Raw genomic sequence first — 23,661 nt, 5'->3', positions numbered from 1 at the left:
TTATTTTATTTAAAAGATTTTGGCAATTGGCATTTTTCTTTAAATGTTTTGGGCAATTTTTTTTCTCTAAAATTTTTTTTTTTACTTTTTACTTTTTTACTTACAACATTGATCAGAGCCAGAAACTGTAAGGACAGAAATTATTTTGAATTTTAGACCATTTTTTGTTCTACTAGAGCCTTTTAAGGTAACAACTGGAACCCTTTCAGAAGAATCAACCTTTGAACCCAAGACAAAGGGTAATACCTAGAACCATCTGTGAAAGGTTCAACCCAAAAACCTCAATGAGAGGTTCTACAGTGAACCTGTCTATGGTGTAATGGTTCCACCAGAAGCCTCTCTGGAGGATTTATCCAGAGCCTCTCCACCTTGTACAGGTGCTAACAAGAACCCACCCAGAAGGTTCGAACCCAACCAAAGGAATTCACCAAGAACTCTTTCATATTCAAAAGGTTTAATCTAGAACCCATCAAGGGGACTTCTGTCAAGAACCCTTTTATAGTCCAAGAGTTTAATCTAAAATCCACAAAGGAGGTTCTACTAAGAACCTTTTTATACTATAGGGTTTCATCTTGGACCCATTGTGGGGAGCTCTAAAAAACAGTAACTGACTACATTACCCATAGATCTCTTTGCACCAACCATGGTTTTAGTTCTTGCAAAGAACACTTGAACAGTTTCTTCAAAAAAGCGTTCTTCGTAAACAAAAGGTTCTGGGTACGACCTCAGCCCTTCAAAATGAGCCCTTATTTCTGAGGGCGTACACAGACTGTGGCCTCTCTCTTTCCCGCCTCTTTCCCTCCGTTTCTCTTCTCTAATCTTTCTGGACTGACGGAGGAAAATATTCTGCAGTTTCTTCACGGTTCTCAAGGTCCTCCACATATTAAAAAAACAAAAAACAAAAAAAGGCAGCATAATGTGCACCTCTGCATTCCCGCCCACATCATCCCTATTCACTTCCATCATAAATCTCAGAGCCGGGCGGCAATAGACGCTCAATTTGTGGTCCCCATATGAGTCCTAACTCTGGCTTGGAAAGACTTTTCTTCAGGTGTGCAGATGGAGAGGAAAAACACGGAAAAATAAAAAAAATAACGGATGAATAGAGCGGTCCGCGAGGCCTATAGGAGTCTGTCTCTCCGCCGCAGTTAGCCACAGGTGGTGGGATGATTGCGCTTTATTCCAGATGATGACCATAATGAGGCCGGTTTGAGTTTCACGAGGCTTTAGCTCGAGACGCCGTGCGTGCTGAAGAGACTGACAGCAGCTCGACACGTCAGACAGCCTTCGGGTCCGAGCGAGAGAAAGTGCAGCCACAAAAGAGCAGCGGTGCACGCTGTGTCTCCATTACAGGCCGTCACATCACAACAAACAAGAGTTTAAACCCGGAGAATGACAGGGCTTATTTTAGTTTGGCTTTCAACCGAAATTTCTGAATTAAATTTTTTTTTTTTTGTCTGTTTTACTAGATGCTATAGCCACTATTTAAATCATTTTATTTATGTATTGTTTTTCATCTATTTATTTTACTTCTGATTAATATTATATTTACTTATTTTTATCTTTTATCTAGCACTTTGTGTTATAGTTTTGCTTGTATGAAAAGTGCGATATAAATAAAGTCAGATTGACGGATTAAATGTATTCTTACAGAGTGTTTGACAGGGGCGTCTCTAGGACTGGAGGACACTGAGGGGCTTCAGAGGTCCAAGAGGATCCTTTTTTTTGATGAACAATCTCGTTTTTGATGCTTTTTATGTACTTTAAGGCACCTTATTTACCCTAAAACCTAAAAAAACTTTAACTGAATTGTAATGTTAAAAATATTAGTAGCTGTCAGTAATTAGTGCTGAGCAGAAACAGAAAACTTCACAGCTGTCACCATTAAACATTTATTGATTGTAATTAGGCTGTATGTTTGTTAAAAATGGCCCAATCTAAGTACATTTAGTCAAGTAAAAGTATGGATAGATTATTCTATCCATTATCATTATTAGGACTGTTTGTTATTAATTGGGGGGTGGGGTCTGGGATCTTTATTTCTCTCAAGATTTTTGCCAATTATTGTTTGTTTTTTTCCAGAAAATATGGAGGCATGTCGGGGGCATTCGGGGCCGAGTTTTTTTTTCTTTTAAAATTTTTGGCAATTTTTTAATCTTATAAACTTTTTACCATTTTTTTAGAGCTTTGGTGATTTTTAAAAGAAAATATGAAGGCATGTTTTCCTTAAAAACTTTAGGTGAAATTATTTATTTATTTTTCAAATTTTTGGTGTTTTTTTTTTTTTTAACTCTTTGGCATCTTTTTTTCTTTGTATATTTTTGTATTTTTTTTTTCTTTAAGTCTTTCTTGGCAGCCTTTTTTCCTTTTAAATATATATATATTTAGAGATTTTTAAAATCTTTTCGTGATTTTTTTTTCTGGTAACCCCCCATTTTCCCCCCCATTTTATTCTTTTCATTTACAAACACTTCCAAACCCGTAAGCCCAAGAAAAGTAAAAAATTGCCAAAATTACACCATTTACCAGAAACAGTAAAAAGAGATATTATCATTGAATTTCCAAATTTCCAACGGCCCTTGAACAAATCATTTGGAACAAATTCTTCATGCATTTTATTTTTCCCAAGTTTCTCAGACTCAAGGAAAAATATTTCTAGCTTTTGGGGGGTCAAAAAAATCCTTCCTCTCATAAATAAGGAATAGTCCCTGTATGGATTCGGGGCTTTTTATAAAACATTCGGGGCTTCAGCCTTGAACACCCAGCCCCAATGACGTCACTGCAGCGTTGGAGGAGCAGAAATCGTCCCACTCCGTGAATTCGCAGAAAAAAGTCAGGCCCATCTGTGTTTTATATTTTAGCAGTGACATGAAATCTGCACCCTGTGCTAAACTTTCCAGTCAAATATACAACTTTCCATGTAACGCACACTAATCCTGCAGCTATTTCTCTGAGCCTAAACAGAGCAGAAAGTTTATATGACAGAGGACGCTGCAGCTGTAGTCCGGATCGTAGTTTCTGGCTGCCGGGGCCAAAAGGAGAAGCCACAGAGTTGTGTTTGAGTCTAACCCTGAGCCCTGCTTGGCCTCGGCCTCCTCTACTCAACTCTCATCCTCTGAATTTTTTCTTTTTTTTTCAACAAGGGTCTATTTGACTCTACTGTACTCTGCTCGACTGTCAGGGGGTCTCCGACAGCCCCGGGCCGACAGCACAAGCCAGCAAACACGAGATGCACAGAGCGCGCACTCACACCAAACACACACGCACAAAGTCTCAGTGTACAGTTACTCAAGTTCTGTACTTAAATTTGAGGTACTTTACTTGAATATTTTACTTTCATGTCACTTCATTCTTTTACTCCATTACACCTCAGGGGAAAATACTGCACTTTTTACTTGGCTACATTTATCTGACAGCTTTAGTAAAATTTATTATTTTTATTTTTTTTACTATAACCTAGTTTTGATTTTTTTTGGGAGGGGGGTGGATTTTAAAATTTTTGTTTTAAATAATTTTGAGTTATGGGTTGTTTTTTTTCTATTTTTCTATATAATTATGAGTTTTTTTTAAATTTTCTTTTTAAATAAGTTTAAGTCCTTGGTGTGCTCTTTTTCAATTTCTTTTGTAATTTTTGTAATCTATTTTTTTTTTTAAATCTTTTTTTTTCAACAATAGTAGGTTTTGTGTATTTTTTTTCTATTGTTTTTTAAGTATTTTGAGGTTTTCGGGTGTGGGTTTCCTCTTATTATTTAAATAATTTTGATTTCTGCATGTTTTCTCTCTCTTTTATACATAACTTTGAGATTATTGGGTGTTTTTTTACATTTGTTTTTTAGATTATTCTGCATTTACTTTTAATACTTAAAATACTTTTTCCTGCTTATTCTTACTTTTACTTAAGCAACATTTTCAGTGCAGACTTTATTTTGTAACAGGGTATTTTTATAGAGTGGTATTAGTACTTTTGCTGAAGTACAGGATCTGCATACCTCTTCCACCACTGAGTGTCGGTTAATAACACACAAACTCCCGCCCTCCAGCTCTGTTTGCTCGCAGCTGCCAGGCCTCCTCAGAGTTCATCTGAGGTAAAGATATGTTATATTATGCAACCAAGTATAGATTTTCCACCCTTGGCCACGTGCCAACTTCCTGCTCCGAAGAGCGAGCTGGAGCCCTTTGTTCCCTGGGGTGACAGCTATTCCTTGCCGGACGGGGTGGCCGAATGAGATACACAGACAGAAACGGAGAGGTAACAGGAAGAAATGAAAGGGAGCAAAGACGAGGAAAAGAAAAAACAAAGACAAGCAGCTGAAATGTCGTCTGACATTCACTGTAAAATATGAAAAGCTGATCCTCCTTAAATTAATCTTTCAAACAGATTGCCTTGAAAAAGTAAAGCTAATAATGAATCTTAATATATGTTTAATTCATATCTAATTGTTAAATTTACTTGAAATGTAACTGTATTTACTTAATTCTGTGAAGTTGTTGCAACTTAAAAATGACAAGTGAAATTACCTTGTTCTTTTGAAGTGTTAGCAATTTCAGTTACCAAGTTAGTCTGACTTAACTTGACCATCATAAAATATATTTTTATTTATTTTAAAGTTAGTTAATCTGCAAATTCTGTTTTGTTAACATGTTAAAGAAAATAGAAATATGACTGACTAGTTCACAACCAGCCGAGTACAGATATTTAACTCAGTAAAGTTGGTTTACTGAAGTTGTTAAAACTTAGAAAGATTGCTTTAATCAAACTTGATATTTTTAAGTTTCTAAAACTTTACAAATTTAAGTAAACATAACCAAATTTGAAGTGAACTTAACAATTAGATATAAAGTAAAACATAAATTAAGACTAATAGTTATATTTACTAACATTTTTAAGGCAATCAGTCGCCTAGTTTTATGGGGTTTTTTTTAAAGTAAAATCAAATTGTCAGAATTTAGTATTCTTTGTCTGCAACTTAATATCCTCCTTCACCATGCACTGTTGATTTTACATTAAAAAAATCTACAAAAGCCATTTCCTTGAAAAAAATAAAGTAAATATAACTAATAATATCAACTGATGTTTACTTTTTATGTAATTGTTAAGTTTGCTTAAAAATTAGTTATATTTACTTAATATTGTGAAGTTGTTGCAACTTAAAAACACCAAGTTTAATTAAATTATTCTTTTTAAGTTTTAGCAACTTCAGTAAACCAAGTTTACTGTGCTACATATCTGCATTCTGCTGGTTGCAAACTAGTCAGTCAGATTTGTGTTTTCTTAAACATGTTAACGAAACCGAACTTGCAGATCTAACTTCATCGTTGGTAAAATCCTCTTTGTGATGATCAAGTTAAGTCAGACTAACTTGGTTTACTTCGCCCGCTAACTCTCAGAAAGAACCATGTTATTTCACTGGTCATTTTTAAGTTGCAACAACTTCACAAAATTAAGTACATATAACTCAACTTAAAGTAAACTTAACAATTAGAAAGTGCACATAACTTAAGATCTGTAGATATATTTACATTTTCGAGGTAACTGATCTCGATTATTTTCAGTAAGATCAACTTGTCAGATTTTACAGTGCATCGACTCTTCTCCCCAGCTCTTGAAATCAGGTCACAACTGTTTTCATTACTGTTTGACTCGCAGGTTCATAAGCCTCCAAGCGTCAACGTTCCTCCACCCACCCCCAAGACAGGAAAAGATTTTCCCTCCAACATTAACCCAATAAATGCCTATTAAGCCTGAGCCATGTTCCCAGAGAGGGAAAGAGAATAAAAACAAGTCATGGATATAATCATAATCTTATCTGCTCAATAGCCGATGTGGATTATTCTCCTGCGCGGTCACTGTTTTCATCCCCTGCACTGGATCAACGTGCTTATTTTGCTGCTGCTGCAGCATGAGGTAATGTAGCGTGATGATGAAAGAAAGCCTGGGGAAAGTCGAGGTACAATCAGCGAGCCAATCAATGCCTCTTTATCCCCGCTCTGCTTAAAGGAAAAGCCAAAGAAGCGGTGAAAAGATGATGAACGCTATGACATCATTGAGTGGCGTCACCGCGTGATGTCACCCCTTGATGAGCGAACACCGCCGCCATTTCCCAATTAACCGTGGCCTGATGAAGTCTTTGTCCTTTGTTTCTAAATGATTGTAATTGCCTCCTGAGACTTCACAAAGTGTGCAGAGATGTGTTTTTCTTTTGCAAAAGCATCAGGGGAACGCAGGAAGGTCGCAGAGTAACTGCTGAATATGTCCATTTTTTATGTCAGTGATTCCCAAAAAGGAGTACTCACGCCACTGGGGCACAACCGCAACAGTCAGTAGGCTACACACTGCGATTTATATAGAAAATCAAAAAATCTCTACCTACTGAGTGTTGCAATTTCAAAATGCGTGAAAACTAAAGCAAGCAGATGACAGTAAAATCACACTAAAAATACGTAATAGTAGTATCGATCTGATCTTCTATTTTTCTATACAATGCAGCTGCACAGTGCTCAGTTTAAGTATTTTAAAGTTATCAAAAGTAGATCGTAGCCTGCTATTCAGTAGATGATGTCATCACACAGTCTGCATGCATTTAACATGAAGGTTCAGGTTTATTCAGACCCATGTCGCACAGTAAAGCTGCACTAAACTTTTAAGATTACACAAATCTCAGTCTGCAGGACGCTTACGAGAGGAGGCTTTCCAGTGCTTCAATATAGCCTGAGTCTGAGTCACCTGAGTGGACTGTATTCTTTTAAGTATTTATTTTTGTTGACTTCACATGTTTTGGGCAGATTACGCTTCATTAATACAGTCATGTTTGTCATGTTTGCTTTTTGCTCACGCAGCTTGCGTACTTGCGATGGCGAGTGAAGTTGTAGTAAAGTCAGCACCACTCTCTGTCTCTCCTCTGAGCAAGGCGGAGAAACACCGTGCACTGCAGCTGGAGGCAAAATGTGAACTCTAAGCTGCAATGAAACGAGTGCTCATGACTTCAGTATATAACAGTATTGTACTGCGTTTTCAGGGCTCAGCCGCTGCTCACACAAACATTCAGAGCTTCTATTTTATTTATTATCCAACAATTGATAGACGAAGCTAGAAGTAATAATTATATGGTTGAAATGTTTAGTGGCTGCCAGGTGGGAAGAACGATATCAAACACACACTCTCTTGCTGTAACACGGTAACACTGGGTGCGATTTCTTTTTTTTTATCTGAAAGAATGCACACCTGTGTCTCGTGTGATTAAGTATGTGCAGGTGCTTTATGCACGAGGCACCACAAAGTATAGCTCATATGCATATTTAGGCTTGAATTCAAGCTCGCTGCATACTCCAAATGTACAGAGGATTAGTTTCTGAATGGTTGCGGCTGCAGCTCCTGTCTTATTCACAAGATGATTATGTATGTGTTTGTGTGAATGCCTTTCTTTCTTTTTTGTCTTGTTTTGTTTTGGATGGCGAGTGAGAGACGGATTGAGATGGAAAGCCAGCCTGGGGAAGTTTGTAAAGAGTCAAATGCAGAGAGAGAGTGAAACGGTGCTCAGATTTCATCCAGATTAATCTGGGATCTTTGTAATGACGGGTCTACTGTATATATTTAGCCAGTGCAGTGAGATGTAGGTCAGACACACAGGCAGGAGCGGCCAAACAACATGCCCAGATTGCCCACACCGAAGTGACCTTGAGTGGACCGTCAATGATCCGCAACAACAACTCCCCATCTATTTCTGTTGACCTGTGACAGACTGATACAAAGGCTCTCCACGCTCCCGTCACAAGTTTGAGCCCTTACGTTCCTCCTCGTGGAGCACAAAAGATCTCGGGGAAATTCAATATCGAGCGGCTTGTCTTTACGGAAACGTTACTTGTTGATTAAAAAGAAAAGAGCAGGGAATGAATTACTGTCAACGTTCGCTCTGTGTGTTGATACTGGCATTAGTTCAAATCTATTCAATGCGAGAACAAAGCGCACTCAGAGACGTTTCTCAGTCTGTCCTCTGCAGCACAAGACACTGAACAAAACTAACTAAACACGGAGAAATATACCACAATTATTCATTTTGCAACCTGCAACATGACTTTATTGACTGGAATCTTTAAAGCAATGACAGTTTGGTGCTACTGGACTTGTTCTAGTAGCTTTGGTAAAAAAAAATGTATTGATTCTCATATTCATTTTGCAATCATGAATCATGAAACATGTAATAGATAATATCACATTCACACTGTACAGCTTCTTTCATAAAAAATGTGTTGCTTATTGTCACATCTGCATGTTTGGGTGCAAAATGAGCAGTTTTGAAGCTACTTTTCACGGTCATCTGCTGTTTCTCTGAGCTCCCCTCAACTCAAAGTTTAAGCAGTGGTGGAATGTAACTAAGTACATTTACTCAAGTATACTTGTACTTTACTTGAGTATTTTTATATTCATTTTACTTTATACCTCTACTCCACTAAATGTCAGGGAAATATTGTACTTTTTACTTTACTACGAAATTCAGCCATTCATTTCTGTGGAGCTAAAAGTTTGCTTTCATTCACCTCTGCAGCAGCTGCTCCTCCCATCCATCGTTCTGACAAGATCGACAGATCAATTATCCACACCGCAACTATTCAAACTGCTGCTAAGGAAAAAAAAAACCTCATGACGAGTTCCACCTGTGTTGCGTTCACAGACCCACAAAAACTTCCAAATTTAGAGAGGGGACACAGAAAGGGACACAGGCATTTAAAAGGTGTGCTACGCTACGATACGATACGATATTCTACGATACTCTATTGTTCCCGCATGAAAATTTGTCTTGGACTCAGATGCTGCAACCATACATGTCTTCACAGTCACAATTAAACAAACCATATATGAATAAAACAGCACTATCTGCACCAAATCACAACAATAAAACTGCACATTTTGCACAAATTGCGTATAGATCATGCTGCACATACACTGCATATAACACATATTGCACACACCTTGTAGTTAAAGCATCATGGAACTATTGCACAATTGGTTTCTCCTAAGTTGAATGAGGATACATTTTTTATTTCATTGTGCATCTTCTACACTTTCAAAAAGTTATCAGACCAAATGGGTCAAATCCAGGTTGTAAAATGAGTCATTTCATGGGGGGTTGGTGCTCACAAAAATCCATCCACTGATTTACAAATGTCCCTTTCGCCATGCAACTCCACAGGAAAACCGCTTTTTGGAATGCAGGGCATCACGTGATGGCATTAATACACTGTTTGGCCACTATTAAAATTGCCTTCAAAGCCCGGTGCACTTTTTGGTGGCCTAGTCTGGGGGCGGAGGGGCCTTAAAATGACGAAAACAGACTCCTTAATCTTAAATGATATGGTTCTTTACTTTGCAAAGGTCTTGCCCTTGAAGCCCACTCCAGCGTCAGCCAAGTGTGACAGAAATGTGAGATATCACTGATGCTTTCACAAATACAAGATCAAAAAAGTGCCTCGTGGTGTATCTGTGTAAACCTTTGGTGAGGTGCCACGCCCGCTCTCAAACAAACACTGTGGATCTTTTTGTTTCACACAAACACCACTTGTGTGTCGCCACAAACACCTTGCCCTCAGCTACCCCGTCAGATCGGCTGTCACAACGCTCCAAATACCCACATAATGGCAGCTCTGTTATTTAGAGTTATGACTCAAAAACGGAGGAAAGAACATGCTGTACTGATGTCCGAAGCTCAGCTATGACAAAGCTCTCAAATATTCACCAAATGCATTTCAGTTTTCGGCTCGTGGTGAAGGCTCACTTTGTCTGCCTGAATTCATATCCACCTCTCTGCTCGCATATAAGTATTTTGTGTTCCTCTTTATATTCTAGCTCAATTATGTAATTTAGCACCCGTGTGTGCATGTGTATGTGTCTCTGTGTGTGTGAGTGTGTTCAGTAGCCATGGCAACAGCACAACATATCGGCGACCACAGAACCACAGTGGGGCCGCGGGCGCTGCCAGGGTTGTGCCAAAGACTAATCCATGCCAGAGGTGACATGAGCGAAGGAAAAGTGAGTCGGGTGGAGACAACATGACACACACATGCAAAAATCACACACACACAGAGACAGACACAGACACACACCAGCGTATGACTCCACACACACACACACACACACACACACACACACACACACACACACACACACACACACACACACACACACACACACACACTGGATATCCTCCCATTCTTCTTGGCTGGAGCCTCCCATGGCAATAGCAGGAGGAATCCATTCTCCACGGATGCTGGGACAGCTGTGCTGATATTGAATGAGACACAGTTGGTTCTGCCTCTCTCTGCATGCAGCTCCAGATAAAAACTACATGCTACTTAATTCAAATCTATATCGCCCGCTGCCAAAATGCGCCCAGCTCATCTCGTCTTTGTCTCTGCCACCAAAGAGAGAATTTCTTTGCAAAAAAAAAAAAGTGCTGTAAATTCACTGCTGCTGACGCACGGTGGCCCCCAGTCACCAGCTGACAATAAACACAGGAAATTTATATCACTGACAAAGACATTAATCACAGAAACCCTCATAAGCTGCGCTGCTATATGATCAGAATGCAAATAATCCACAACACGATACCAATTTTGAAGCTGCAAAGATAACAAAAAGTCCACATCTGAATCTCTGGGATCTGTCAACAGGACTACATCCCTGTTTCAGGCTGCTGGCGCCGATGGAAGGAGGATAAACAAAAATGCCACCTTAAATAAACCAGGAAAGCAGCTGTTTTCGTACTGGGACATCACTGCATTTCCAGCTGGGATAGCACCACAAAAATCAGTTGTTTCTACTGAAAAAATCCCGATGTTTCCAGCCAGGGTAGTGACACAAAAAGCAGTTATCTTTTACTGAGACATAGCTGAGTTTCCAGCTGGAAAGTGCCAGGAAAAGTGGGTGTTTTTACTGAGACAGCTGCATTTCCAGCTGTGAACATGACCCAAAAAGTGGTTGTTTTTTACAGACATTGCTGTATTTCAGGCCAGGAAAGTACCACAAAAAGCAGTTGGTTTTCACCATGACACAGCTGCATTTCCAGCCGGCATAGTGCCTCAAAAGTGGCTGTTTTTTTACCGAGACATAGTTGCATTTCCAGCAGCAAACATGCCACAAAAAGCAGTTATTCTTTACAGACATTACTGCTTTTCTAGCCAGGACAGTGCCATGAAAAGCGGTTAGTCTTTTACAGAGATACCGCTGCATTTCCAGCCAGGATGCTGCCACAAAAAGTGGCTGTTTTTTTCAGTGAGACATAGTTAAATTTTCAGCTGAGCAAAGTGCCATGAAACAGTTGGTTTTTTACCATCTGCTTTTCCACCCCGTATATGCCATGAAAAACGGTTGTTTCTTACTGAGACACAGCTGCGTTTACAAATGAGAATGTGCCCATCATAATATTTTAGCCAAAAAATTATCTTTTTCTGGACTATTAAGTGGATTTTGTGCCTTAACCTAACCACACATAAACCACGGTGCTGCTGAAACACTGAGTCTGTATCTGTAACATGTGGGTGTGGCATGTTGGTGGTTTGCAAAGATGTATTTTGCCAGCATTTGGGTCGGTTTTAAGGAAAGGTCATCCTCGATTCTTTTGACACAAACATAAATGTGTTTGTACTCACTGAGCAACAAAATTATTTTTATCACACTATAAAAAAAATAGAAAAAAAATCCCAAGTTTAATGTGCAAACACTCAAGTGTGTTTTCATGTCGATGGTTTTTGCGGTGGTTTGGCCTGTAACTGGCCGCGTGGTGTGTGAATGAATAAGTAAAAGGAACACGGTGTCCCAGGCAAGTGTCTGGCATCATGACCTCCTGGTGTCCCGTGATGAGGGGAAAAGATCCGGCGCTGCCGGCACAGCACAAAACAGCAGTGCGGCCAATCAGCGACTCCGATTTCACCCTTGTACTCCCTGCCTGTCTTCCCTTCTTACACATGCACCGCACGCACACACACACACACACACACACACACACACACACACACACAGTTACAAGAGAGCACAATAGATCAGCCCTACCTGTCAATCAAGGGTGCTATGAGTTCATTCTTCTGTCTGCTGTCCAGAAGCAGAGTGCTTTACTGGCTCCACAAAAACTACACTTCTCTGCTGTTTGGCATCACCGGGACTGTATATACATATATATAAACAATTAAGACGATTAAACTAGTGTGCAACTGAACCAAAACCCACAGTGATACCATAATTCAATATCTGAGAAATGTAATCCTGAACTCCTTGCAAATGTGACTCTGGAGCTCCAAACTGCAGCCATTGGCTTGAATTAAAGGATAAAGGTGAGACACGGTCGCCTGGAAACTGGCACCCCGGCTAATCCAGTGATAGCTCACAGGACCTAATTGGCATGAACACACCGAAAGGTTTTAGGTGCACGTTTGCATGTCCGTGTGCACAGGCGTGCATGCCTATATGTGCATGTGTCTTTAATTGTGAAAAATCCAACGTTTTGTGTTTATTCAGACTGTGGTTCCATCAGATTTTAATCCTCTCAACAGCTGTTCCAACTCATTTTGCAGGCCTTGGGAAGAGACAGATTTGTGTGTGTGTGTGTGTGTGTGTGTGTGTGTGTGTAAGGTCCACCTCATCAAATACGTGTAAATGTAAAGTTAATGCCTCAGAGTGCAGATATTGATTACATTTCATTTAATCAGATTTTCACATAAAACAAACGAGCTCATGCTTTGATATTTTCACTGAAAACACGTCTCTCTGATAGCGGCTGATAACGGCTGCTGGTGACGTAAGAAAAATATAATACATCCTCTCAGAGCAACACATAGCAGCTGATAAAGAAACGGCGCGGCGCTTCGGACTGGGAGGAGAAAAGCAATAAGTCATGTACGCTGAGACGGTGACCTCAAGGCAGAGTTGACCTCTGACAGACGGAGAAAACATGAAAAAAAACATTTGTCACTTAAATTGTCAATCTTAGGGAGTGTACTTTATTTTTTTAGAGTGGGGTATGGCTTGCTTTGTTTTGTTTTTTTTAAATATCATGACCATTCCCAGAGATATTTTCCCTTGACTGACTGAGGCTCAATGCATAACCCTCCCCTTCACCGTAAATAACCATATCTCACAGATTCTGGTGATAAATTACCTCACTTTTAAGGTGCTAGATGAAAAAATGCCTTTAAAACCCCTCTTGTTGTGAGGGTATTTAAAATGAATGCAAAATGTAACTATTTAGAGTTGAATGTCCCTCACCCATTCAAAAAACTTGACTCCCTCCCCGTGCTTTGAAAATTATTGGACATGCCGCCCAATTTTGCACCACCCTTCCCCCCTCATAAATAACGAACAGTCCCTAAATAACCTCATTTTACAATTTCTGGCTGAGACAAATGGTGTGATTTTGCTGATTTTAAAGAAAACATGCTTTTCTAACCCACTTGTAGGTTTTGAGGTTCTGAGAGTATTTAGAATAAATACAAAATACAGCCATGTAAAGTTGAACATCCCTCCGATAAGCCAAATCAAAACAACATAAGCTCCCTCCAAAATTCTTAAAAATTACATAAAGCGCCACCTACATTTTGCACCATCCTCTCCACTATTAAAATAGATCGAAAATTAACTGTCCGATAATTAGCGTATGCAAACAGGATCCTGCAGCTGCATGAGAAAGACGCAAAGCCTGAAGGAAAAGTGGAGCGCACTTTGAAAAAAAAAATCAAAATGAGACATTTCAAACTGAAGGCTGGTATTTTTGAATACATGCATAACTTTTTTTTTTTTTAATCAAAATTTAGTTCCCTCTGCACACATGAAAACACATCGCGGTTGAAGCTGCGCAGCGTTTTGGTCTCTTTACGCTGCTGCATTGCAACAAAAAAGTCGTGTAGTTGAAGCCAAAAACACACAGAGAGAAAATGCAACTTTCCACAGAGTGTGTGCAAAATAATCTCTCTCCTGCACGGGCCTGTAACCGCTGCAGGTCTGCGCGAGCGGCCCTGCAGGAGCACCACAAAAAAAGAAAAAGAAAAACAAAACATTTCCTCAAGATGTAAAATATAAAAACACAAACACCTAATGCGGAATAAATAGGGACTAAACAGGACTTACCACTAAGGCATTGTTTAGAAGGTGAGTAGGGTAATACTTTAGTGTTGAGAGGGTGTTAGGAGAGCAGGGGTCAGCGTCCAGGCGGGCAGAGGGGGGCAGAGGGAAGGAATAAGTTAAAATGACGCAAAAACAGTGTGAGATTAAAACATCACGTGCTGCATGTTAAAACTGCACACATTTAAAAATGCAATCAAACCAAAAATTATTCAAAGACTGCAGATTAGTGCTGCGTCATTGTGCCCTGCAAGAGAATGGACACTTTGGAGGGAAAAAAGTCAAATAAATAGTTGAATTACAAGAAAAAAATGATGCCAAGAAATTGTAATAAATGCTTTGAATGTATTTTTTTAATAGAAATGAATGTGAAATTAAAAAATATGAGTGCTCCCACTTCCTCAAACATACTGCATTTAAAATAGGCCGAAGTTTTTTTGTCCAGCGTGAAAAACACACACACGCACGCACACACTCCTGTCATTACGCACCGTCCGTCACATCCCAGCACGCTGCTGCTCTCCAGCAAAGCCTCTATCACAGTTAATAATTCATTCGATTGTTTACAATTATTGCCATATTCGAGGTCCAAGCTCGAATTTTTAATTATTAACAGCAATTAAATAAACAAAATGTGCCTCTCCGTCTGTAGACGGAGCTGCAAGGGAATGCTGAGAGTGTGTGTGAGTGTGTGTGAGAGTGAGAGCTGGTGTGTGTGCACTGCACGGAGAGGGAAAGTTGTGTCTTCTCTGCTCAACAAGGTACAACATTTTTTTAAAAAGACACATGTAAGAGGTGATTCGTGCCCAGCCACCGGCACACTGTGCATCATGTGCAACATGTGTGCTGCGTTACACTGCACGAGCTCCTGTTGTCAATTAACGGAGGGAAATTTATGTTGCCAAATAAAAGCTGCTTTTGTTCAGAGATTTTCTGCTGTGGAAGATTTTTTTTTATCAATTACAGATAAAGTCATCAGCTCTGAGGGCCTCTGAGGATATGCTCAATGATTATTTTTACATAAAATATCTTTTACACACACACACACACACACACACACACACACACACACACACACACACACACACACATATACACACACAAATTCACAGTGGTGGAAGAAGTATTCAGATCCATTATTTAAGCTAAAGTACTAAAATCGCACTGTGTAATACTGTTACAAGTCCTGCATTGAAAATACTACTCGAGTGGAAGTAAAAAAATCAGAAAAACACACTTCAAATATTAAAAGTAGCAAATGCAAAAAAATCTATTAAAAAAATATAAATAAACAAAAAACCCACACACCCAAAAAACTCAAAATAAAAACACAACCCCAAAACTGAAAAATAAAAAATAATAGAAAAAGCCTTCAATGTTTATCAAAACAGTTGGCAATTAATTTTCTGTGAATCAACTGATTGATAAATCAACTAATCATCGCAGCTGTTGTTGTATAAACTGTTTGGTAATTTAATTTATAACAAAAAATCATATTTTGTAAACTCTTCTTATGTTTTTATGCAAAAATCTTAATTTGTAAAGTAACTAAAGGTGTCAGACAAATGTAGCAAAGTGAAAAGTGCAATATTTCCCTCTGAAGCATAGTAAAGTGGCAAGAAAATAAAATTCTCAAGTAAGGTACAAGTACCTCAAAAACATATCAAAGTACAGTACTTGAGTAAATGTACTTCGCACTACTGTACAGACATATCATGATGTATAAGACAGATGTAAGTATTGTTTCTCAGTCTGTTTCTATTTTCTGTCTGAGCCACTTTTCCCCTGCTGACTCTAAAGTCAACACACTGAGCAGCCTATAATAGTTTCTCCAATAAAAAGAGGAATTAAGGGAAAATAATAATAATATAATAAAAAACTCCTCTCCCCGTTTGGTGTCAGCGAGAGGACGACGTTATGATCCTCGCTGGTGATGTTCCTAAATGGGAACCAGACGAGACTTGTGCCCGCACGAGAGGAGCCGGGAACATCCTCTCAGCCTCTGGTAGCAGCCGTCGAGAGGAAAAACTCTTTTAATAAAACCACTGTAAAAATCAGGCTTGAATTACACTTCAAACGGGGCCTGGCAGTCCACTGTCAGACGAAGCCAATGAGGGATAAACAAGTCTGCTTTATAAGAGTAAAGACTTCCAGCAGCTGTGGGCAGGTTGCTGCCACCGCTTGGCTTCAGTCAAACCTTAAAGACCTGGAAAAATCTTAAAAAGGCTTTGTCTGGAGGTGCAGGGGGGGATACATTTAGTGAAATTTAGGGTTTTATTTAGATGCTTTATCAAAGATATATAGATGAAAAATGTGAGAGGGATTGTTGGATTTTGGAAATAAAGGTTGCACGGCTGCAGTGCGTAAACCTGCAAGCACGAAAGCTGCAAAAAAGCTCACTGACAAAAGTTCTGCAAGCAGCGTTTTATATTCACTGTTTACTCTCTTTCACCGTCTTAAATCTGGTATTTTTATTTTACAATTAATGAGTAAAAGTGGAGGTTTTACTATGATTTATGACTGAAAAGGCAGAGAAAATTAAGAGTTAAATTATGTCTGGAAAGAATTTTTAAAAGGTAAGATATTCCTGATGCCTCACACCTACAGAGACTCATTTCACCACACTGCATCACACTAATAAAAATACATTTCCGGACATTTCCTGCGCAACAACAACTGTGTCAAAGTACTAAATATCCAAAAAAGAAATAGCGTTTAATATGATGATTGATTTCTATGAATTGGCTGCACTTTTTCATTTAAAAAGCTTTAAATAATGTGTTTATAAATGGAGTAATGAGGTGCAGATAACCTGCAGAAACATGTCCGTGGAAGTTTTTTTTAAAAGCACGAAAGCAGAGAAAATAAAGAGTTAAATATGGCGGAAAAGCTTTTCTAAAAAGCTACGTTATTCCAGATGCCTCACACCTGAAGAAAACACTCTGTTACACTAAAAACTACATTTCCTGACATTTCCTGCACGACAACAACAGCAGCAAGGTCACAAACAACAAATAGTGTCAAATATGGTGACTGATTTCCAAAAACTGGCTACACATTTCAACATGAATAGCTCGGAAAAATGTTTTTAAAGGTGAAATAATGAGGCGCAGAAACATGTTAGAGGACATAATTTAAAAGGAAGGGAAAATATGGAGTTAAAATATGGCTGTAAAGCATTTTTAAAAGCTAAGTTATTCCAGATGCCTCCCACTTGAAAAGACTTATTTCACCTCAGTGTATCATACTAAAAAAAATACATTTGCTGCCATTTCCTGCACAACAAAGTAACAAATAGCCAAACAAGAAATTGTGGTAAATATGACTAATTCTAAATTAAAATCTGTTAAAAAATGAAGTGCAGAAACGTGTTAGAGGAAGCAAATTTAGGCTGTACAGTAAAATTAAACTGACATTTGTTTTGTAAAGTTTGTCTAGCAGGAAAAGCAGCTGCTGTGTGCTCATATGTGGTGCATGGAGGGAAAAAAGTCCAGTAAAGACACAGAGGCTGAAATATGAATATTAAATCCTGCATGTGAGCACGTGTTGCAATCAAAAAACTTGCAGCAAAGATCCAGAAAACACTATCTCAGAAGACTCGCAGTTTATAATGACACACATACATGCACATACATGCACGCACGCGCACGCGCGCGCACACACACACTAGCTCCGGTCTCCACATGAAAGCAGCCCTAAAGGCGGCGGTGTGCGCCCTGCTCTCCTGCAACTCCTCACAGCGGCCAAAAACTGCGCGGAGCCGAGAAGACTTGGAAAAATCTTCCAGCGGTAACATTAACCTCCGCTGCACACTGCGGCTGTCTGTCCCTGCACGCGCTCCCCTCCTCCTCCTCCTCATCCTGCGCGCTCCCCTCCTTCTTTTTTATATGAAATACATTTCGGGAGAAGCGCCATTTTCTCTCCAAAAAACCATGTGCGGGGAGAAAAGTTTTCCTGCGGCGGAAAGAAGCGCGCTCAAAGTCGGGACGAGCCGCGCGGAGTTGGAGTTTGAGACAACAAATAAACACATGTTAAATAACACACACACAAACACACACACAGCGCAATAAAAGCCCCGGCGGCCCCTCTACACGCTCCCCCCTCCCGAACAATGAAAGAAGATAAGGCGGTTTACCTGTGTCAAGCAGTACGGGGAGTACATGGTTATTTTTAGAAAGCAGGTTTGGAGAGCTTATTTAAGTTGGATGGAAGCTCGCTATAGTGCTGCATTGCAATCGCTCGCCGTCCTGTTTCTCTCACTCCATGCTGCTGCAGCTTACAGTAACCCCGCCTAGAAAGTGAAAGCTTGCACAAACTTTCAGGGAAAAAACTTTGTCTCCCTCCCCTCTCCTCCTGCACCACTTTTATCGCTCTCCTCTTTCTAACGAATCCTCCGAAAAGGCGGCAGATTTTATTTATTACGCGCAGAGATTCGTCTGAAAAACGTGCAGCTTGGCGCGACTTTTCCCCCACTTTGGAAACGAGATAAATCTTTTGATGAATCTTCGCTGCACGGAGCAAGCGGGCTGCTTTACTCCCGCATCTTTAACATGTTAACGTCACGCTCCGGTTGCGTTCACTGACCCGCATGTTTTGGAGATGGAAATAATAATCAGAGGGCAGATGAGCTGTTCAGCGCGTGTTTCATACAGTTACACATTTGTTGCATTGAAGGAAACACGTAAACGCATCATCGAAATAGATTTGTGTTCAAACAGCTGCAAGGCAAAGAAAGGAATCTGCACCCCCTCCGTAAAACAATTTAAGTAGAAGAGCAGTTTTTCGACAAAATTGGTGCAACAACGTTACCAGCATGCCGGAAATTAAGTATTTGATGCAAAAAAAAAAAAAAAAAACGGCGGAAAAAGGTGTTAAAACACTCTTGTACACTCTGAGACTTGTGGATTTTTTGTGTAGGGACCTTTATGACAAAGTTTAAGACATTTGCACCTTAAAGTGATGCAGAAATGCAAAATTTGATGCAAAATCACCAGTATGCAGGGAATTAAGTGTTTCATGCAAAAAAAACCCCCCCAAAAAAAAACATTCTGGCAGAGGTGTTCAGTAAACAATCTTGTATAAATATCGTGAAACTTGTGCAAACTTTTATGACAAAATTAGAGACATTTGCACTATAAAGTGATGAAGAAATGCAAAAATAGGTACTGTCAGACTTGTGGAAACTTTTTGCAAAGGACTTTTATGACAATATTAAGGATATTTGCACCATAAATTAAAGCAAAAAGGCAGAACTAGGTTCTAAAAACTGTACCAGAATGCAGGAAAATAAGTGTTTGATGCTCACAATTTCTTTGCAGGGGTGATGCACTTGTAAACTGAGTTGCATTTGAGTACACTTTAAACCTATACTCGTCTGTGCTCTGCACTTTATGTCTGTTTCTGCACCATGTGTGTCATTTTATGAGGCAGATGAATCATTCAGTGCGTGTTTCATGTAGTTACACTGTTGTTGCATTGAGGGAAACACGTAGACGCATCATCAGATCAGATTTGTGGTGAAACAGCTGCAGAGCAAAAAGGAAATCTGTCCTCCCCACTAAAAAATAGGTAGTAGAGGACTTTTATGACAAGACTTAAGACATTTACACTATAAACTTATTTTAAAAAAAGCCAAAATACTTTAGAATACACAAAATTAAGTGCTTGACACAAAAAAAAGAAATTCTGGCAGAGGTGTGAAGACAATGCGTTTGTATACATATATTGAGACTGGTGGAAACTTTTATGACAAAATTAAAGACATTTACAGCATAATGATGCAGAAAAAGCAGAAATTGGTGCAAAAATTTCACTAGAGGTGTTCAAGTGATGCACTTGAAAACTGTGGCACATATCTGAATGCACTTTATGTCTGTTTCTGCACTTTATGTCTGTTTCTGCACTTTATGTCTTTTTCTGCACTTTATTCCTGTTTCTGCACTATGTGTGTAATTTTATGAGGCAGATGAGTCGTTCGGTGTGTGATTCATGTAGTTACACAGTTGTTGTATTGAAGGAAACATGTGAAGGCATCAACAGAAAAGATTTGTGGTGAAACAGCTGCAGGGCAAAAAAGGATGAAGTCTGTCCATCGGTGCAGATTTAACCCTCTCAAAATGTAGTACATTTCTCACCTCCAGTAAAAATATTAGTGGAGGATTTTTATGACCAAATTAAGACACGTGCATCATAAACTGATGCAGAAAAGGCAAAAATCATCAGAATGCAGGAAATAAAGTGTTTGATGCTCAAAATGTTCTGATAGAGGACTCAAAACCTCAAAACCCCTGTTTCATGTTTTTTTTTATAAAATCACTATAATTCTAATTATAGTTTTTGGGATATTTCCCCCTAATTTTCTGAACACCTTTTTAAAAACTCCCTTTTCAGGTTATTGTCTTCTCACTTTTTATTAATTTCTTGAAATTCATGGGAAGTTTCTTGCCAGATGGATCATTCATTGCCTTTTTCTCCATGTTTATGTCCAAAGAAATAAAAACGGATGTGCTCAGGCTTCACAGGGTTAAATGCTTCTTAAATGCATTTGAACGCAGCACATGAAACTTTTTAACTAAATTTTAAACTTTAAATACGCCCCTGTAATGACCTGTGGAAACTTTGTGCAGCTCATGATGCGAGCGGCACGGACACATGCATGTCTCTGATTTGCCTTTGCTAATAATGTATATAACAGGATAAGCCGTGCAGGGTTATGTAAGTACAAATGCATGAATAAAATATTTTGTTTGGGCTCCCGATGGGAGGATTTCAGCTCTTAAGTCTCATGCATTAAAAGCTAAAGTTTGCACTGGATTATATACTTAAATTCATTCGCAGGCGTTTGAATCGACGCATTATCTCATCACAGGCTGTAAAGCTAAGACTATTTATTTACTGAACCATATTTGACCCAGTCTGGAGCCACAACTGTAGTTTATAAACCAGTGAAGTGAGTCCAAGCCAAACAGCACGAACTGCAGAGCCGAAAACTAGCAAACAGTGGAGACGGATATATAATCACAGCCTCTGACCAAAACACAGAATTGTGCTCAATCTGAGGAAACTCTCTGAGTGATTCAGTCCTGAACAGTGGCATCATTAGGCCTGGTGTCAAAGACCGAAACCCCAAATGTTTTATAAATGGCCCTGGATCTAAATATTCTGTTAAAAAAATAGAATAGACGTGAGGGACTGTTCTTTAATTATCAGAGGAAGTGCGAGGCAGGTTTTTTGCTCTTCTTTTTTACCTCCCCAAAGCTACAAATATTTTCTCTTGAGTCTCCCATGACTTTGGAAGGCATGTTTCTTTAAAAAACAGGAAAATCTTTAAAAGAAAAAAAATCTGAAAAAAAAAATTTAGAGAAAACAAAAATTAAATCCGCCCCAAAAACATTTATGACGAAAAGAAATTAAAGGAAAAAAATCACTGTACAAATAGTTTGTACAAATCAAAAAAAATAAAGGAGAAAAAAAATGCAAAAAATGTATAAGAATTACGTTGCTTAAAAATGTAAGGAAAAAATTGCATTTTCTTATTAAATTACCAAAAAGTTTTTAGAAAAAAAACAAACAAACAAGTATTTTAATAATAAAAAGTGCCAAAATTTGAAAGAAAAAGAAAAGTCACCAAAAACTTTTAAAAATCACCAAACATTAAAAAAATAAAAATAAAATAAAAAATTAAAAAATTAAAATAAAAAAATATTTGTCAATTCTTTTTAAAAGAAAACCTGCCCTGGGCATGTTTTTTTTAAAAAAAAAACAAAAACAAAACATAAGTCCTTCCCCAGTAAATATTTGACATGTCAGCCCCCTTTTTGCACCACTCCCTCCCCTCTCATAAATAACAGACAGTCCTTAATAATGATAAAAATCCCTTAATCTAATAATCTATCCATACTTATACTTGAATAAATGTACTAAGTATGTATCTGTGTACTGTAACTTTGATTCCACCACTTTCAAGAAAAATACAGATGTCTTTTTTAAACTCTACTCAGCACTAATTACTAACTACAACTAATATTTTTAACATCAAAATTCATAGTTAAAGTTTAAAAAAAATTCAGGGTAAATAAGGTGCCAGAGTGCATAAAAAAGCATCAAAACAGAGCTTGCTCATCAAAAAGGAGGATCCCTCCGGACCTCTAAAGCCCCCAGTCTCCTCAAATCCTAGACACGCCCCTGGTCATGAGTGTGGTACAGCGGGAATTTGGCAGCGAGTGAAGTCATTGTGGAGAGAAATTTCGGGCCTGACACTGGAGTCCCACAGATTTATGAGGCCTACTGCTTGCGCATGTCTACCGCAAGCCTCTGCAGGCGAAACAAAGGGATCCGGGCGCTGTGTGGCCAATTACTGCGCACGGCCAGATAGGCGAGCCAGAGACGCAGGCGGGGAGGGAGAGAGTGTGTGGTCAGGAGTGTGTGTGCGCCGCTAAACTGCAACCTCCTGGCCTCCCAAGGTTAGAGCATTCCTCTCAGAGAATACGATACATGACTAATAAGAGACACACCCTTCAACACACACTTTCACACACTTTCACACACACACACACACACACACACACACACACACACACACACACACACACACACACACACACACACACACACACACACACACACCTTTTTGGTTTCTCTTCAGGCAGGTGACTTCACCGCCTGCTACATTTAAGAGATCTTCTTTGCTCTCTTTTTGCAGAAGAGTCAATAAACGAGTGCAAAAGGTTACAGCAAGCGGTTAGACGGGGATCAAACCCCCCTTTTCTTTACAGGGTCGACTTGCATGCAACACACGCAAACACTCCTCTGCCGTGGCTCCTTAAATGAGCCACACATTTAGCGGTCTGTGTGAGTAAATCTCTCATTAAGTAACACATGGTAGAGCCATATGCTACGGTTGGTGGGTCTGCTGCGGCTCTGCTTTTTCACACGCTCCGAATATACATATTTACCACTGCTGCAGGGAGGCCAGCGCTGTAATGACTTCACCCATCAGCTCGGTGCTGTCGCACAGTCGCATTAAAAACGCAGCTAATAAATGATCACAGGAGCGGATGTGTCATTTATTCCCCCGTCGGAGACTTGAGGGAAGCTTCAGGTCTGCAGAACAGGTTGTTCAAGGATGACAGTGTAACCGCAAATCTGAAATGATCTCAAAGTGGTGATGATGCCACACCTGGCTGTAAGTGTGAGGACTCACAGTTTACACACAGCATTCATGGAAGTGGCTCTTAACCTGGGGATAAACCAGAGGGGTCACAAGATCACTGAAAAAGACTTCTTCCACCAACTCATCTCATCATTTTAAAGTCCTGGGTTCTTAAAAAACACAAAATCGTTTCAAGTAATGTTGTCAAAAATATTGATTCATCAATATATATCCATTGTTAATAATCCAGAACGTTTCAATCCTAATTTCTGCACTTTCTCGCTCTCTCCTATTGTTAACGGTCATTCTGCTGTTCTCTGCTACAAAGCAAGAAAAGGCAAGTTGCTGATCTCATGTTTACATGAATGATGTACTGAGAAAGCCTCATGGGCAAAGGCCCAGGGGC

The 23,661-nt window shown here is 39.2% G+C and overlaps 1 protein-coding gene across 6 annotated transcripts in view; it reads right to left on the bottom strand.

The window, feature by feature from the left end:
• nfixb (nuclear factor I/Xb) overlaps nt 1–23,661 on the bottom strand; it is a 207,693-nt gene that overhangs the window by 165,404 nt on the left and 18,628 nt on the right. Inside the window, exon 3 of one of the 6 annotated variants that reach the window (XM_088069563.1) lies at nt 14,111–14,146. The exons of 4 other annotated variants lie outside the window; for them this stretch is intronic. In XM_088069563.1, coding sequence (XP_087925689.1) covers nt 14,111–14,146 — 36 coding nt within the window. Of the gene's footprint in view, nt 1–14,110; nt 14,147–18,239; nt 18,621–23,661 lie in introns of those variants that run through there. One more of the 6 variants, XM_088069569.1, reaches the window with a different exon arrangement.

The sequence above is a fragment of the Plectropomus leopardus genome, chromosome 18, assembly GCF_026936395.1.
Source record: "Plectropomus leopardus strain MGB_pleo_1.0 chromosome 18, ASM2693639v1, whole genome shotgun sequence".
NCBI classification, from domain to species: Eukaryota; Metazoa; Chordata; class Actinopteri; order Perciformes; family Serranidae; genus Plectropomus; species Plectropomus leopardus.
This window is presented reverse-complemented; position numbering and strand designations above follow the sequence as displayed.